At 47.1% G+C, this 13,319-nt stretch overlaps 6 protein-coding genes across 6 annotated transcripts; 4 read left to right on the forward strand and 2 right to left on the reverse strand.

Moving 5' to 3' along the window:
- Nucleotides 1-1,481: 1,481 nt before the first annotated feature.
- Nucleotides 1,482-4,958, forward strand: LY89DRAFT_601410 (glycoside hydrolase family 31 protein; the record flags this gene model as incomplete). The annotated part of the gene is made up of 5 exons (XM_018210196.1): nucleotides 1,482-2,404; nucleotides 2,564-2,758; nucleotides 2,806-3,045; nucleotides 3,283-4,669; nucleotides 4,716-4,958. The coding sequence occupies 5 exons, from the start codon at nucleotides 1,482-1,484 to the stop codon at nucleotides 4,956-4,958; spliced, it is 2,988 nt and encodes a 995-aa protein (XP_018062001.1).
- Nucleotides 4,959-5,839: 881 nt separating this feature from the next.
- Nucleotides 5,840-6,522, forward strand: LY89DRAFT_742875 (scytalone dehydratase; the record flags this gene model as incomplete). The annotated part of the gene is made up of 3 exons (XM_018220887.1): nucleotides 5,840-5,867; nucleotides 5,920-6,017; nucleotides 6,070-6,522. The coding sequence occupies 3 exons, from the start codon at nucleotides 5,840-5,842 to the stop codon at nucleotides 6,520-6,522; spliced, it is 579 nt and encodes a 192-aa protein (XP_018062002.1).
- A 396-nt stretch (nucleotides 6,523-6,918) lies between these two features.
- Nucleotides 6,919-8,713, reverse strand: LY89DRAFT_660456 (MFS general substrate transporter; the record flags this gene model as incomplete). The annotated part of the gene is made up of 4 exons (XM_018212551.1): nucleotides 8,487-8,713; nucleotides 8,011-8,436; nucleotides 7,699-7,963; nucleotides 6,919-7,645 (listed from the first exon to the last, which is right to left on the reverse strand). The coding sequence occupies exons 1-4, from the start codon at nucleotides 8,659-8,661 to the stop codon at nucleotides 6,919-6,921; spliced, it is 1,593 nt and encodes a 530-aa protein (XP_018062003.1). The 5' UTR covers nucleotides 8,662-8,713.
- Nucleotides 8,714-9,221: 508 nt separating this feature from the next.
- Nucleotides 9,222-10,240, forward strand: LY89DRAFT_691711 (uncharacterized protein). Its single transcript, XM_018216392.1, has one exon. It carries the CDS (start codon nucleotides 9,429-9,431, stop codon nucleotides 9,870-9,872), a length of 444 nt encoding a protein of 147 aa, XP_018062004.1. The 5' UTR covers nucleotides 9,222-9,428; the 3' UTR covers nucleotides 9,873-10,240.
- Nucleotides 10,241-10,360: 120 nt separating this feature from the next.
- On the forward strand, nucleotides 10,361-12,227 carry LY89DRAFT_660462 (major facilitator superfamily transporter). Its single transcript, XM_018212552.1, has 5 exons — nucleotides 10,361-11,049; nucleotides 11,110-11,476; nucleotides 11,524-11,663; nucleotides 11,723-11,917; nucleotides 11,970-12,227. The coding sequence occupies exons 1-5, from the start codon at nucleotides 10,497-10,499 to the stop codon at nucleotides 12,128-12,130; spliced, it is 1,416 nt and encodes a 471-aa protein (XP_018062005.1). The 5' UTR covers nucleotides 10,361-10,496; the 3' UTR covers nucleotides 12,131-12,227.
- LY89DRAFT_691713 (RraA-like protein) lies at nucleotides 11,992-13,239 on the reverse strand. Its single transcript, XM_018216393.1, has 6 exons — nucleotides 13,171-13,239; nucleotides 12,938-13,115; nucleotides 12,724-12,891; nucleotides 12,625-12,681; nucleotides 12,222-12,583; nucleotides 11,992-12,167 (listed from the first exon to the last, which is right to left on the reverse strand). Exons 1-5 carry the CDS (start codon nucleotides 13,218-13,220, stop codon nucleotides 12,347-12,349), a joined length of 690 nt encoding a protein of 229 aa, XP_018062006.1. The 5' UTR covers nucleotides 13,221-13,239; the 3' UTR covers nucleotides 11,992-12,167; nucleotides 12,222-12,346.
- Between the last annotated feature and the right edge of the window lie 80 nt (nucleotides 13,240-13,319).

The raw sequence follows: 13,319 nt of genomic DNA on the forward strand, positions 1-13,319 counted from the left end.
TGGAATTCGTTCAAACCGATCTTCTGGTATCTTCGCCGACTCGGCAAGCTGACTGGGTAAGCTTAGTAAAGGACAAAAGAGCTGAATAATAGCAGATCTGGTGACTGATATTGCTTACTCTGTTAATGTCATACGCCAGTTGAATGGAGTGGCATATTTTCGAGGCGCTGGTTGCACCAGTATTATGTTATGATGCTTCACCCCAAGGATACCTCAGCAAGAGACCAAAGTCAATTCACATGTACTGTGGATAGATTCTATACTCAAGCCATTTGCAGATGAACATATGCAGATGTGAGCTGATCGCGAGAGGATGTGTTGTTGCTTGCACGGTCTAGGTGCAGTCGAAGGCGGTGCTTCACTGGCTAATGTATGAGTCTGTTGCGGATATAGCTTGACATCGCCTCGTGAGGATGATAAGAAGGGAATATATGGTCGACGAGGACAGAAAATCGCTTTCTGGTTTTGAGGAACGCAAGAGTCGAGCTGTGTCGAGGAGTTGGGATGGAGTCGAAGCTCGGCAGGATGAATCTAGCCAAGACAATGGAAGGCGGTGAGCACTCATGCCTTCTCTTTCTCTCTCCTCTCATGTCCTCTCTTCTCTTCTCCTCTCCTCCTCTCTCCATTCTCTTCTCGGGCTGTGCTCTCTCCAGCCCTTCATCCACGGCCAAATTCTCGCACAATTGCAAAATTGTTGCAGCAAGAAGTTCCACTGCTCAACAAGGTCTCCGGCATGTGTCGGCCCGTTTATTCAGCAAGACTTCGGAACGACGCATCCCCCAGACTCCATGGCTCCACTGGAGTCCACTGAAGAGCTCTCCCCTACCGAAATTCACTCCCTCATTGCATCATCAAGCTTCCCCAAGCTTCACTTGCGGGGTCATTGAGGAGAAACCAAGCGATGGCCAGGTACTATTAGTATACACCATCAAGACACTCGCCCCATCTCAAACTTACGTGAAAAACTACTTACAAGCAAACAACCGCGAGGAATTGCGAGAGCATCTTCACTGCGCTCTGAAATTCTCGGTCAATTGCTTGATCATCAGGGATAATCCAATCGCTGTTACTTCTTGGACGTCTGTCTCAGTGAGTTTGTTCCTGGTGGCCAACATGGCTTATCCCCAAGCAGCAAGATCTCCCGCACCGCTCTTCCAGGTTCCTACTAAAACACCGAATTTTTCATCTCTCGGCCCTTCTTTGATCCCCTCTCACTCCTCTGTGGGGTGTTTCCTTTCCCAACGTGTTCCTGATCTCGGATCGTGAGCTCATCCCATGCAGTGTTCCTTGAAAATTGCGAGGTCATTGAGCCGCTTGCGGGGGAACATGAGAATTATTTATTCATCATGACAACCAACTTTCGCTTGGCTGCTGCAGCCTCAAGATCCCTCTTCTCTTTCAGTGTCTTCAGTCTCTTGTTCTGGAGCTCTCTTCTCTTTTGCCTGCCTACCTGCTTTCTCATCTTCTATCGTCGACGGAAAATGGCGGCGAGAGCAGCTCTTGCGTTAGGCGCTTTCTGCACCTCACTTGCCACTGTATATGCCCAGAGCTCATCCACTTCAACTCCAGATGCAACGACCAGCTACCGTGCGATCTTCACAGTCCCAGCTGCGGCGGATGCGAGTGTGCCACTGATACCAAATATCTACGATTCGGAAGCTGTCAACGCTCAAGATGTCTGTCCAGGTTACCTTGCTTCAAACGTCGTCCGGACAATGTATGGATTGACAGCCTCATTAAATCTTGCTGGTCCGGCCTGCAATACCTATGGCACAGATATCGAGAATCTGAACCTCACAGTCGAATACCAGTCTGATGACAGGTTGCACGTGGAAATTGTCCCGACATATGTTGGCGATTCAAACAGCTCATGGTATATCCTACCAGATGTTCTAGTCCAGAAGCCCACTATTGATGCCGATGCAAACACGACATTGGATAGCGACCTAAATTTTGTCTGGAGCAATGATCCGACATTCAGCTTTCAAATCATCCGCCAATCAACCGGAGATGTCCTTTTTGACACTACAGGAACGAAGCTTGTCTATGAGAACCAATTCATCGAATTCGCCAGTGCTCTCCCTGAGAATTACAATCTATATGGATTAGGGGAGGTAATTCATGGTTTGCGAATGGGTAACAATTTCACTCGTACATTTTGGGCTGCGGATGTTGGAGATCCCATTGATTACAACATTTATGGCGATCATTCTTTCTATCTCGATACGCGATACTACGAGATCAATGAGACAACAGGAAATCTCACATATGCCCCAAATGCGACGGATGCAACTGGGAACTATGTCTCATACTCCCATGGCGTCTATATGCGCAATTCCCACGGCCAGGAAGTTCTCATGAGACCATCAAATATCACATGGCGAACTTTGGGCGGTAGCATTGAGTACGTCGAACTCCGCCCTTGTTTAATATTCATCCTAGGAGCCAAGGACTTTGAAATCCTTTTGGGCAGCTGCTTGTCAAGGAAGATTTGTTTCAACTCTTCGGACAAGCTCTTCGGCTGCTGGCTCTTCGTCAAAACTATATACTGATTTGTGTACAGTTTGTACTTCTACGCGGGTCCATCTCAAAAAGAGGTTACGAAAGCATACCAGGAAAGTGCTACTGGCCTCCCAGCAATGCAACAATACTTCACATTCGGTTACCACCAGTGTAGATGGGGGTACACCAATTGGTCTGAGCTTCAGGATGTGGTGGACAGCTTCAAGAAATTCGGCATTCCTTTAGAGAACATTTGGTAAGTTGCCTGGTTTGCTATGTTTCTCACAAATCTGACAATTTTAGGACTGACATCGACTATATGAATCAATATCGGGATTTTGATAACGACCAAGGAAGATTCGGCTACGTCGAAGGCGCAAAATTCCTCTCTCAGCTGCACGAAAATGGTCAACACTACATACCCATTGTTGACTCGGCAATCTACGTCCCAAATCCGGAGAATGCCAGTGATGCTTACCCAATTTTCAATCGTGGCAACGAGAGCGATGCTTTCATGTTGAATCCTGATGGCAGCTTGTACATGTACGTCAAATTTTGCCCTTATTCTGTATTCATCCTACGAGCTGAGGATCTCGGGGCCTCTTCGAGATCTAAGGAAGGCTTTTCCTCAACTGTAGTTGCGAAAGCGATGATGTTTGAGGAACCACAGATCCAGGAAGATTGAGTTGGTGTGCCATGTGATTTGCACGTGACCATGCAGCTTTACAACTCTTCGGCTTCTAGATCTTTATTAGAACTGTAATGATTTAATTTCTATAGCGGCGAGGTCTGGCCAGGATACACTGTGTTTCCTGATTGGATTGGTGCGGTTCTCAATGGAACTGGGGCCTTTGACTGGTGGTCAAGTGAGATGACCATGTGGCACCAGAATATTTCCTTCGATGGTATATGGATTGACATGAGTGAAGTATCTTCATTCTGTGTTGGTTCTTGCGGCAGCAATAACCTTACACTCAACCCTGTCCATCCAGGATTTGGTCTTCCAGGAGAGCCAGGTAACATCATCTATGGGTATCCTGAAGGCTTCAACATAACGAATGCCACCGAGTATGCTTCTGCGCAAGCAGGATCTTCCAGCCAGGCATCTGCAGCTGCCGCAACCGCTGCTCCTGCTCCAACAACTTCTACGACATATATACGGACAACTCCTACTCCTGGAGCTCGAGCTATTGAGTACCCACCTTATGTGATCAACAATGTCCAAGGGGCTTTGGACGTCCATGCCGTGAGCCCCAACGCCACTCATCACGGCGGAACCCAGGAATACGATTATCACAACCTGTTCGGCACCCAAATTCTCAATGCTACCTACCACGCTCTTCTCAATGTCTTTCCAGGGAAACGACCTTTCATCATCGGTCGATCTACCTTTGCTGGATCTGGAAAATGGTCTGGACACTGGGGAGGTGACAATACCTCGTTGTTTGCTTATATGTACTTCTCAATCTCTCAAGCACTGTCGTTCTCTCTCTTTGGTATTCCCATGTTCGGTGTCGACACTTGCGGATTCAATGGAAATACAGACGAGGAACTCTGCAATCGATGGATGCAACTTTCAGCTTTCTTCCCATTCTATCGAAACCATAACACCCTGTCTGCAATCTCGCAGGAACCATACCGCTGGGCATCAGTTGCGGAAGCCAGCAAGACTGCGATGAACATTCGCTATACTCTTCTCCCCTATATCTACACCACGTTCTACCTCGCACATTCGACTGGGTCAACGGTAATGAGAGCGCTAGCCTGGGAATTTCCAAATGACCCCACCCTGGCTGCAGTCGATACCCAATTCATGTTCGGGGACAGCTTATTGATTACGCCCGTTCTAGCTCAAGGGGCCACAACTGTGAATGGTGTCTTCCCAGGCGTCGGGTCAGGTGAAGTGTGGTATGATTGGTACAATCAGTCCGCAGTCACTGCCGGACCTGGAGAGAACATTACCATTGATGCCCCGCTTGGACACATCCCGGTATATGTGAGAGGCGGAAGTGTTTTACCGATACAAGAACCAGGATATACAACCAAAGAATCTCGATCAAATCCTTGGGGATTGTTGGCCGCATGCAGCATGGAGGGTACTGCAAGCGGACAACTCTATATTGATGATGGAGAGAGTGTTGTACAAAACTCAACTCTTTGGGTAGAAGTAAGTGCCTTGTCCGGTCTGGCGGGAATATGCTAACGAGATACAGTTCTCACTTACGAAGTCCGCATTGTATGCTTCCGCTCGTGGGCTGTTCCAAGACACCAATCCACTTGCCAATATTACAATCATAGGTGTTCAGTCAGCTGTAAATAACGTGACTCTGAACGGAGCCACCATTGCTAGCGGATGGACATACAACGCCACCAGTAAGGTTTTGGCTATTGAAGGATTGATGAACTCTACGTCCGCCGGAGCTTGGGTGAGCGACTGGGTGTTGAGATGGATGTAATCAGATGAAATAACGTATCACGAATTATGAGATGAAAGCAGGTTGGGATAACAGTACTGTACAAAAAAAGCTTGCATGAATGAATAGCATCCTTCCTCCATGACGTTACCCATCAAAAGCCTCGCGATCATACTGTATGTTATCCCGTGATGGTAGTGAGGAACGAATATTTGGTGGGCGTGCAGTAGTTTGCCGGGACTCCGAGTCCGAGGTGCGGCTAAAGCCGTAGATCCTCTTGCCTCAATCCAGGGGAGTACCGAATATCACTGGTCGTGCAGATTACAAACATCTCGTATTGTTCTGTCTGTTCTCAATTTAGAGTCTTGAGAAGGATGACCAAAGACCTGCGGATACACAACACAATAATAGTGGGTAAGTCTAGCTGAGACGCAGTAGGCGGAGCGCTTGGACCATGCGCGCACCCAACTCACAACTCACCTCATCCCTCCTTAAACTCTCGCTTCGGGTTGGCGATGCGATGCGAGGCTTCACTCCCTCTCACCCGCGAAGGAACTGAACAGCCTTCCCAGCTGACTTTGCCTCCGAAACAATGCTTCTTCTTCTTCGACAATGTATCACCTCATCTCCCGCTGCGAATTGTTCCTGAATACTTCAGCCTCGTTTCAGAGCTAATTGTGGGGTTCTTGATTGTTTTGCACAGCAATCGGATTTCCCCACCGAGTCCGCCCGTGGATGGAGTCCGCAACGCAACGCAAGGAAGAGAGACCAAGACCTCCGTGGCCCGACCAGATACGTCGCACGATGAAATTTTCTTCAGAGTATTTATGATGTCGTCCTCGGGCTGGAATCGCATTCTTTCATCAATATTCAATCCATTCTCCATCTTCACCAAACCATCCCAAGAAACGAAATCAGTAAACATGACTGTTACACCACTCACATTCGAAGGTGAAAAAATTTGAAATCCAAAGTCATGCAATCCAAGCTAACGAGTTGACAGAGTCGGCGGGTTGTATGGGAGCTTGCTTTGAGTGGGCTGACAGCTACGACTCCAAAGATTGGGCTCGTCTACGAAAATGCATTGCACCAACACTTCACGTGCGTAGCCGACACTATTTTCCCATAATGCTCGTACTAACTTGGTTTACAGGTTGACTACCGCTCCTTCCTCGACAAGGAATGGGAAGCCATGCCCGCAGAAGAATTCGTCCAAATGGCCTCCGATCCTAAGGTACTCGGCAACCCCCTTCTCAAGACTCAACACTTCGTCGGCTCAACACGCTGGGAGAAGATTTCCGATGATGAGATTATTGGATGGCATCAACTTCGTGTCCCCCACCAAAAGTACAAGGACGCAACCATGAAGGAAGTCCTGGTCAAGGGCCACGCCCACTCCACCAACAAGCACTGGTACAAGAAGGTCGATGGGGAGTGGAAATTTGCAGGATTGAGCCCAGATATCAGATGGTTCGAGTACGATTTCGATCAGGTCTTTGCTGAGGGACGCGAGAGTTTCGGAGAAGTCGAGGCTGCAGAGGCGGTTGTCGGTGGTACCAAGTCTGAGGCCGTCAAGGTCGAGACAACGTCCATACCTGTCATGTGAAGTCAGGCTGTGTTCATATGGGAGGAAGTGAGCGTGTATTGAGCAAGTTCAACAAACACGGGTGGGAGGTGACGACTGCTACCGGATGCATACATGCTCATGGAATTTCATATGGGCACATGCATATTATACCATAATTATGACGAAGACCTAAAGTCTCGAGGAGGCACAGGTGGAATTGTGGACGGGTGATTGGCATTAGAAATTTAGGATCTGATTTATCTGGTGCATCTGGGGTTTGTCCTAGGGGACGGGAGTTTACTTTGCACGGCTTTACATACCATATCTACCTAGGTAGCTGCTGAGAAAATGAAATCACGATGACATAACATATTCCATCTTATCAACCTCAAATCTTCCCTCTAAGTGTTATGTATCCCACCGCTTTCTTCTCGATCAAGTCCTCTTATCAACCTTCTTCCACTCCAATCCCAAGCTACATAGCAATGCCATGCCACCACCCACTGCACAGAGCACGAAGACTTTCGTCAATGCAACATCATACGCCTCCAGAACACTTCCAAGAAGAGTCGCAGGCACAACACTCTGAATCTTCGTCGCCCCTGCCCTGATAACAGCCGCTGCATCGACACCGGGAATCTTTTTCAACATCTGGCTCAACGAAGTAGACAATTTGTTCTGGCCAATACTAAGCCCCAATGATCCTCCTAATGATTGACCAAAAATCACAAACGACACGCCCATCACGGAATCATCAGCTGCTAGGACATTCTGCACAGCAATGAAACTTATCTGTTGACTCAAGCCATAACCTGCACCAGAAATGACTTCAAAGCTAAACCAAGCCCCAAATGAACTTTTCGTCGTCAATGTAGTCAGAAGAGCTGATCCGACCGTGAACAAAGAAGTACCAATCCATACCAGCGGAACGTAGTGTCCGAACTTGGTAACCAACGTCCCAGAAATGAGCGAGCAGATGGCAATCGTTATGCCGTAAGGGAGAGTGTGGAGACCGGACACAGCGGCGCTGGTCTCTTTCACGGCTTGGAAGTAGAAGGGCATGAAGTATGTCTGGGTCGTCATTCCGAGTTGGAGGAAGATTATATAAAGCGAACTGGAGATAACTGTGCGTTGATTGATGATGCGACCTTGGATCATTGCTCTTCACGAATCTATCAGTACTATTCTGTAGGAATAGTGAAAAAGCGGTCTTACCTTTCCTTCAAATATGCTTGGGAGAGGATGAAGAGGATAATGATACTTCCAAATCCAAGAAGGCAACCCCAAACACTTGGATACGACCACGGATAAAGTATCCCTCCCCACTGCAGAGCTAACATCAAGCATGTGATAGCAGAAACCAGAAACAACGCTCCGAGGAAGTCCAGGCGTTCAAGCTTTTGCCGTAAAGTCAAACCGATTGACGTACTCGGTATCTTCACCGTCCAGATAACGATCGCGATTGACAAGGCTCCAAAAGCTATGCACTGTCTAGAAGATTTCTCGGTAGAGGAAGATGGGGCTCACGAAGATTTAACCAAAAGCAAAACCTCCAAGTCAGTTTCGAATCCGTCAACAAACCTCCAAGCAACGGTCCCAGAACACCAGATATCGCATAGACACTTCCCGTAATGCTTACAACTAAAGGTCTCTTCTTCGTCTCAACGGTGTGCCTCATAATGGCCATTAACCCGCTATACATTCCCGAAGCGCTAATTCCAGCTACTGCTCGTCCGATAATGAACACTATGGAACTGGGTGCAATGGCACAGATAATGGACCCGATTTCGAAGATGAGTTGAGCGACGATAAAGGTGTTACGGACCGGGAATAAAATATACACACGCCCAAAGGAGGGTTGAAGACTCATTTGTGTGAGAAGATAGGCGGCCCCATACCAGGCAACGTCGTCTAGACTTTTGAAGTCACTGGTTATTCGGGGAATAGCGGTGGCTAGACTTGATCAGCGGAGTTCGTGTGTAAAATGTCTAGAGGAAGGTTACAGATTATTGAGCTATCGAGCGCGATGGTAAAGAGACCAGACATGAGGGCTGTGGTTAACATGACAATCTTCACTCCGTGGAGATAATTCTCCTGTGGTTCTGCATCTTCGTTCGATGTTGATGGTTTGACTGTGGTGACTCCTGCTTCGATTTCAGGAAGATTCTCAATCCCCATGTCACGCTTCTCGAGAGCAATTTTCTTGTCCGTCGCTGGCGCGCAGTTGATGTTGTCGGCCATAGTTTTAAGTATAATTTTGTCCTGGAAAAGTTTACTTGATTTCTATAGACTAGCTGTTATTGAATTATGTTTTTTACTTGAGTTTTTGTCTTAATGCAGTTGTAAAAGAAATTGGGCAATCTATTTAGCGATTTGAAATCAAGAAAGGAGGACTTCCATCCGAGGGGGAATCGAGAGAGCATTGGGAATTCTGGGGCGTGGAGCCGGTCAGCTTTACCCCGACCATTACCCCGCCAAACACGTGATGGAGGGGTCATCTCGGTCATGTGAATGAAGAGGCAGTGGTAAAATGGTCGACTGCTATTCAAAGATCTTGCATCAAACCTAGACGATGGTGTTTCTTCTTAGACAAGCACTTTTCGTTCCTGTGGACGTTTCTACATATGGATTTGGTCTTTGGCTTGTATCAAGATCAGTCGATGGCGCATGCAGCGAGGGCGTCATGATGCTTCTAAGGGCGTCATAATCTGACGTCTTGTTTCTCAGCATAAGGACTACTTAAACCCTATAAACTCTTCAACCGGAATCGCTCTCTGTGCTCTCGCATACATATCGGGAAATCCACCGAGATTCAGCGCATTCTTAACTTCGAAAGCAATTGAGAGATGGAAAGTTCAAAAGCCCTTGAGCTGGGAGTACTTGCCCAACCATTCTTGGGGAATGTCGTCGAGATTTGCATCGTAACTCGGGACCATCGAAAGACAATGGACGGACTTCTCAAGCTCGGAATTGGTCCATTTCAAGTCCACAATTTCTCTTCTGGGAATGTCACAGACCAGACTTTTCGATTTCAGCCAGCAGATTTCGAGCTCATCGTCTGTTTCGCAACTCAGGGCGCTGTCGTTTGGGAGATAATGCAGCCTCTCTCTGGTCCCTCACTCATGGCCGAGTTTCTCGAGACTCGTGGCGAGGGAATTCATCACGTAGCTTTCGACTGCAATCACGTCCCAGCCACTCAACGGAAAGCAGAGTTCGAAGGCAGGGGATACAGCATGGTTCAGTCTGGGCTGTGGCATGGAAAGAAGGGAACCTGTAGATTCATGTTCTTCGATACTGAAGATGCAACTACAACATGCTTTGAGTCTTACAGTTTTTCGGAGGATTGGGAGGATCCGGAGTCGACGGTGTGGTATCCTGCAAACAGGTGATTTCAGTTGGCTCTGACTCCTCAGTAGCATACCTAGGTAGTCTGCTCTTCGATCACGTTCGTCGAGTCTGTCGAGAGTCTCACATATTTTCTTCTCAACACCGTTATAAAAAAAAACTTCATACGAGTACTCAGGAATAGATTATGCAAGGACGAATTTTCTCGCCAAGAATTTTCCACTTCATTCGAGAGCCTCTCATCGTGAAGCATTAGCCTTCAATGCGCCGCAAGCCGTGCCGAGAACCAAAATCTTTCAAAGCACGATTTGCGTGAGCATGGAACGCCACTGTTAACGGCCCAGAGGTTCGAAGTTGATTCACTCAATCATTGCTAAATTCTTTATACTACCTTCCTCTTTGGTAAATCATCCCCGACAAGGTTCCCAAAAAAGGTGTCAAGAGCCCACCGTACAAGCTCCTCGCTTGAGATTCGTCATTTTAGCACTATATTCGAATGCCTCAGAGATCCTCACTCACGATGGCAGAGAAAGAAAAATCTTTAAATCTTGCAATAAATGCTGGCGGTGGCATTTATATAGTGCGGGATCTTCCTGGGAGTCTCGGTTTCACTTTTTCTCGCAATCATCAACTTCCCTGCCGAAGTTCGCCATTACACCCAACCCATCATGGCCACCTCACCCACTCTCGAGTCTCAGCATGTGGAGGAGAAAAGAATATGGTACCGCGGCACACTATTCAACGCCTTTGTTATTGGTGCAGTTGGATTTCTGGCACCTGGACTATGGAATGCGATGTCTTCTCTCGGAGCTGGTGGAGCTGAAAGTCCTTTCCTCGTCAATGCAGCCAATGCGCTGGTTTTTGGATTGATGGGTATATTCTGTCTTCTTGGAGGCCCGATCGCGAATCGCATTGGTTTGAACTGGACTTTATTTCTTGGAGCAGCTGGATATCCCGTGTATGCTGCTGGACTATATACTAATAACCGGTTTGGTAATGTTTGGTTGGTTTTGGTCGGAGCTGTGTTCTGTGGTGTCTCAGCTGGTCTTTTCTGGGCTTCTGAAGGAGCTGTGGCATTGGGATACCCTGAGCCCTCTAAGAGAGGTCGATACATGAATATTTGGCTTATATTTCGAACTGGAGGGCCCCTTGTCGGTGGCGCTATTGTATTGGCGCTGAATCATGCTGCTACCCAGAAAACTAAAGGAAAGGTTGGACCAAGTAAGTGCCTCCTGAATTACTCTGTTAGAAGCAAACAGTATCTAACAAGTTCGCTTGTAGAAATATATTTGATCTTCATCGCACTCCAAGGCATCGCTGCACCAATCGCGCTTTTGCTCACGAAGCCAGAGAAAGTCCAACGATCTGATGGAAGCAGAGTCAAGATCGTCCATGAGACTTCATTTGCAGCCGAACTCCGAGCCCTGGGAAGAGCTGTGTCAAGACGTGATATCATCTTACTGCTCCCAGTATTCTGGGCAGCTTACTTCAACCAATATCTGGGGAATTTCGAGGTGTACTACTTTGGTGTGCGGGCCCGAGCTTTGATTGGTTTTGTTGGAAACTTCGCAAGCTTGCTATCTTCTCAGCTTATAAGTTTATTGCTTGATTATAAAGGATTTGCCGTGAAGAAGAGGATCCAGATAGGGTAAGTTACGCGCTATTCATCATTCAACATCCGCTAACCTGTGACAGGTTCTACTACGTTATCTTCTTGCATCTGGTAGCATGGATATATGCGTGGGTTGTTCAATCAAAGTTCGCTCGCGAAGATCCAGACTTAGATTGGACCAGCAAGAACTTCACTCTTGGATTCTTCGTGATTTTGCTCTGGTGTATGTACCCTCGACATGGTTGATCGACCTTCTGACTTCAAGACTAATGATACTTTCAGATTTCTCCCAACAAGCCCTCCAAAACTGGCTTTACTACTTCGTCTCTACAAAAACAGACAATATTTCCGAACTGTCGCGCTTTACCGGCATTTTGCGCGGTCAAGAAAGTTTCGCTCAAGCCGTTTCGTTCGGCATCAACACTCGTGATTGGTATGGTGGACGAGTACCCCTGGCTGTGAATACTATATTGCTCGGTGAGTCTTGTCGTCTCGTATTCAGGTTAGACGGTGGGCTAATGATGAAAAGGACTTGCGGTTGTTCCAACCTGGCTTGCAGTAAAAGAACATACACCTGTTGAGATTGAGAAGAAATATGGGAGTGAGGAAGATTATGTGGAGACAACAAGTGAAGTGTTAGGTGGAGATGCCAGAAGTAAGCTTGTTGTTGTGAAAAGTAATGCCCACTGAAGGGTCATTGAGGTAATCACTACGATAGCACTCGGTCCTAAGAAAATTGGTCAATTTGTATAATCAATAGAAATTGGTATGTCTAGCTTACGTAGAGATGAGTATTTGCCAGCAATTGTTCGAAATGATAAAACATTTACCAGCAAGAAGAGACAACTCAATTAGAACGGCCCAAGTCCCTCTGAAGTTGATCAAGTTTTACGTCTCTAGTACACATCACGGCTTCGGAATCCCACTCCTATGTTTCTTGCTAGCTTCTACGAAAGTCATCCCTTTTCGTATGTCCTCGGCGATTTTCAGATCAGCTTCGACCTGTGGGGCCATCAGAGCAATAGCTTTCTCGGCAAACTCTCTCGGCAAACATACCACACCATTCAGATCTCCAATCAAATAATCTCCAGGTTTGATGGAAGCATCTTGTTCAGTGGACTGGAGCTTCACCGTAGTGTTGATCTGAATGTCAGCAGTGTCTGTGCTAAAGACATCGTACTTACTGAACTGACGCGTACAACTTCATAAGGACTTGCTGTCCCGATATCCCGGGCGAAAACCTACTGGTCAGTGACATTCCTGATATGTTCTACTGAACTTACCGGATATTTCAAGTCTCTATGCTCTTGTAAATCCCTGACCCGTCCATCAACAATGGTGCCAACTGCTCCAGAGACCTGAGCTCGATTGCTCATCAGTCCACCATAAACAGCGTTGACAGTCTTTGGTGATGAAACAAAAACCACTGATCCGGACGGAATAGTATCAATCTCAATCGTTAGCTAGACTTCATTATAGCGATCGCCGTAATCTTACATAATGACCAGTATGTTTTGGCGACTCTTTATCGTTCACAGAGACGTATTTGACAGTGTATGCAGGGCCAATAATCTTGGTCTCTCCCATCTGTCTTTCCGGAGACCAAAGAGTGAGATCAGATAGAAACCCTCCATGGGGGTATTTGAGCTTCAGCAGAGCATCCGAAACATCGCATCTAAGAACGATCAGCTGTGAAGTGCGTGGTTAAGCATGTGGAATGGAGTACCTACGTGGAAAATGACTGCAATTCCTGGACAATGGGATCTCTAGATGCGGTCATGATGATAGTGTGCCTTCCGAGTTGGACATCAGAAGATAAAACGGCGATGTGAATTTGCTTTAACAGCCTTCGTGACCACGTGACTCATCCTCGCCCCGG

The sequence above is a fragment of the Mollisia scopiformis genome (genome assembly GCF_001500285.1).
Source record: "Mollisia scopiformis unplaced genomic scaffold LY89scaffold_36, whole genome shotgun sequence".
NCBI lineage: Eukaryota > Fungi > Ascomycota > Leotiomycetes > Helotiales > Mollisiaceae > Mollisia > Mollisia scopiformis.

What these genes read in the sequence shown, in the direction of transcription:
- LY89DRAFT_691713 (XM_018216393.1), bottom strand. Translation starts at nt 13,220, where the DNA reads ATGACCGCATCTAGAGATCCCATTGTCCAGGAATTGCAGTCATTTTCC. An exon ending in ATAGAGACTTGAAATATCCG is followed by an intron (nt 12,682 to 12,723) that starts GTAAGTTCAGTA and finishes ACTGACCAGTAG; the next exon opens with GTTTTCGCCCGGGATATCGG. An exon ending in AAGTTGTACGCGTCAGTTCA is followed by an intron (nt 12,584 to 12,624) that starts GTAAGTACGATG and finishes GCTGACATTCAG; the next exon opens with ATCAACACTACGGTGAAGCT.
- LY89DRAFT_660462 (XM_018212552.1), top strand. Translation starts at nt 10,497, where the DNA reads ATGGCCACCTCACCCACTCTCGAGTCTCAGCATGTGGAGGAGAAAAGA. An exon ending in TAAAGGAAAGGTTGGACCAA is followed by an intron (nt 11,050 to 11,109) that starts GTAAGTGCCTCC and finishes GTTCGCTTGTAG; the next exon opens with AAATATATTTGATCTTCATC. An exon ending in CTTCGTGATTTTGCTCTGGT is followed by an intron (nt 11,664 to 11,722) that starts GTATGTACCCTC and finishes TGATACTTTCAG; the next exon opens with ATTTCTCCCAACAAGCCCTC.
- LY89DRAFT_691711 (XM_018216392.1), top strand. Translation starts at nt 9,429, where the DNA reads ATGGACGGACTTCTCAAGCTCGGAATTGGTCCATTTCAAGTCCACAAT.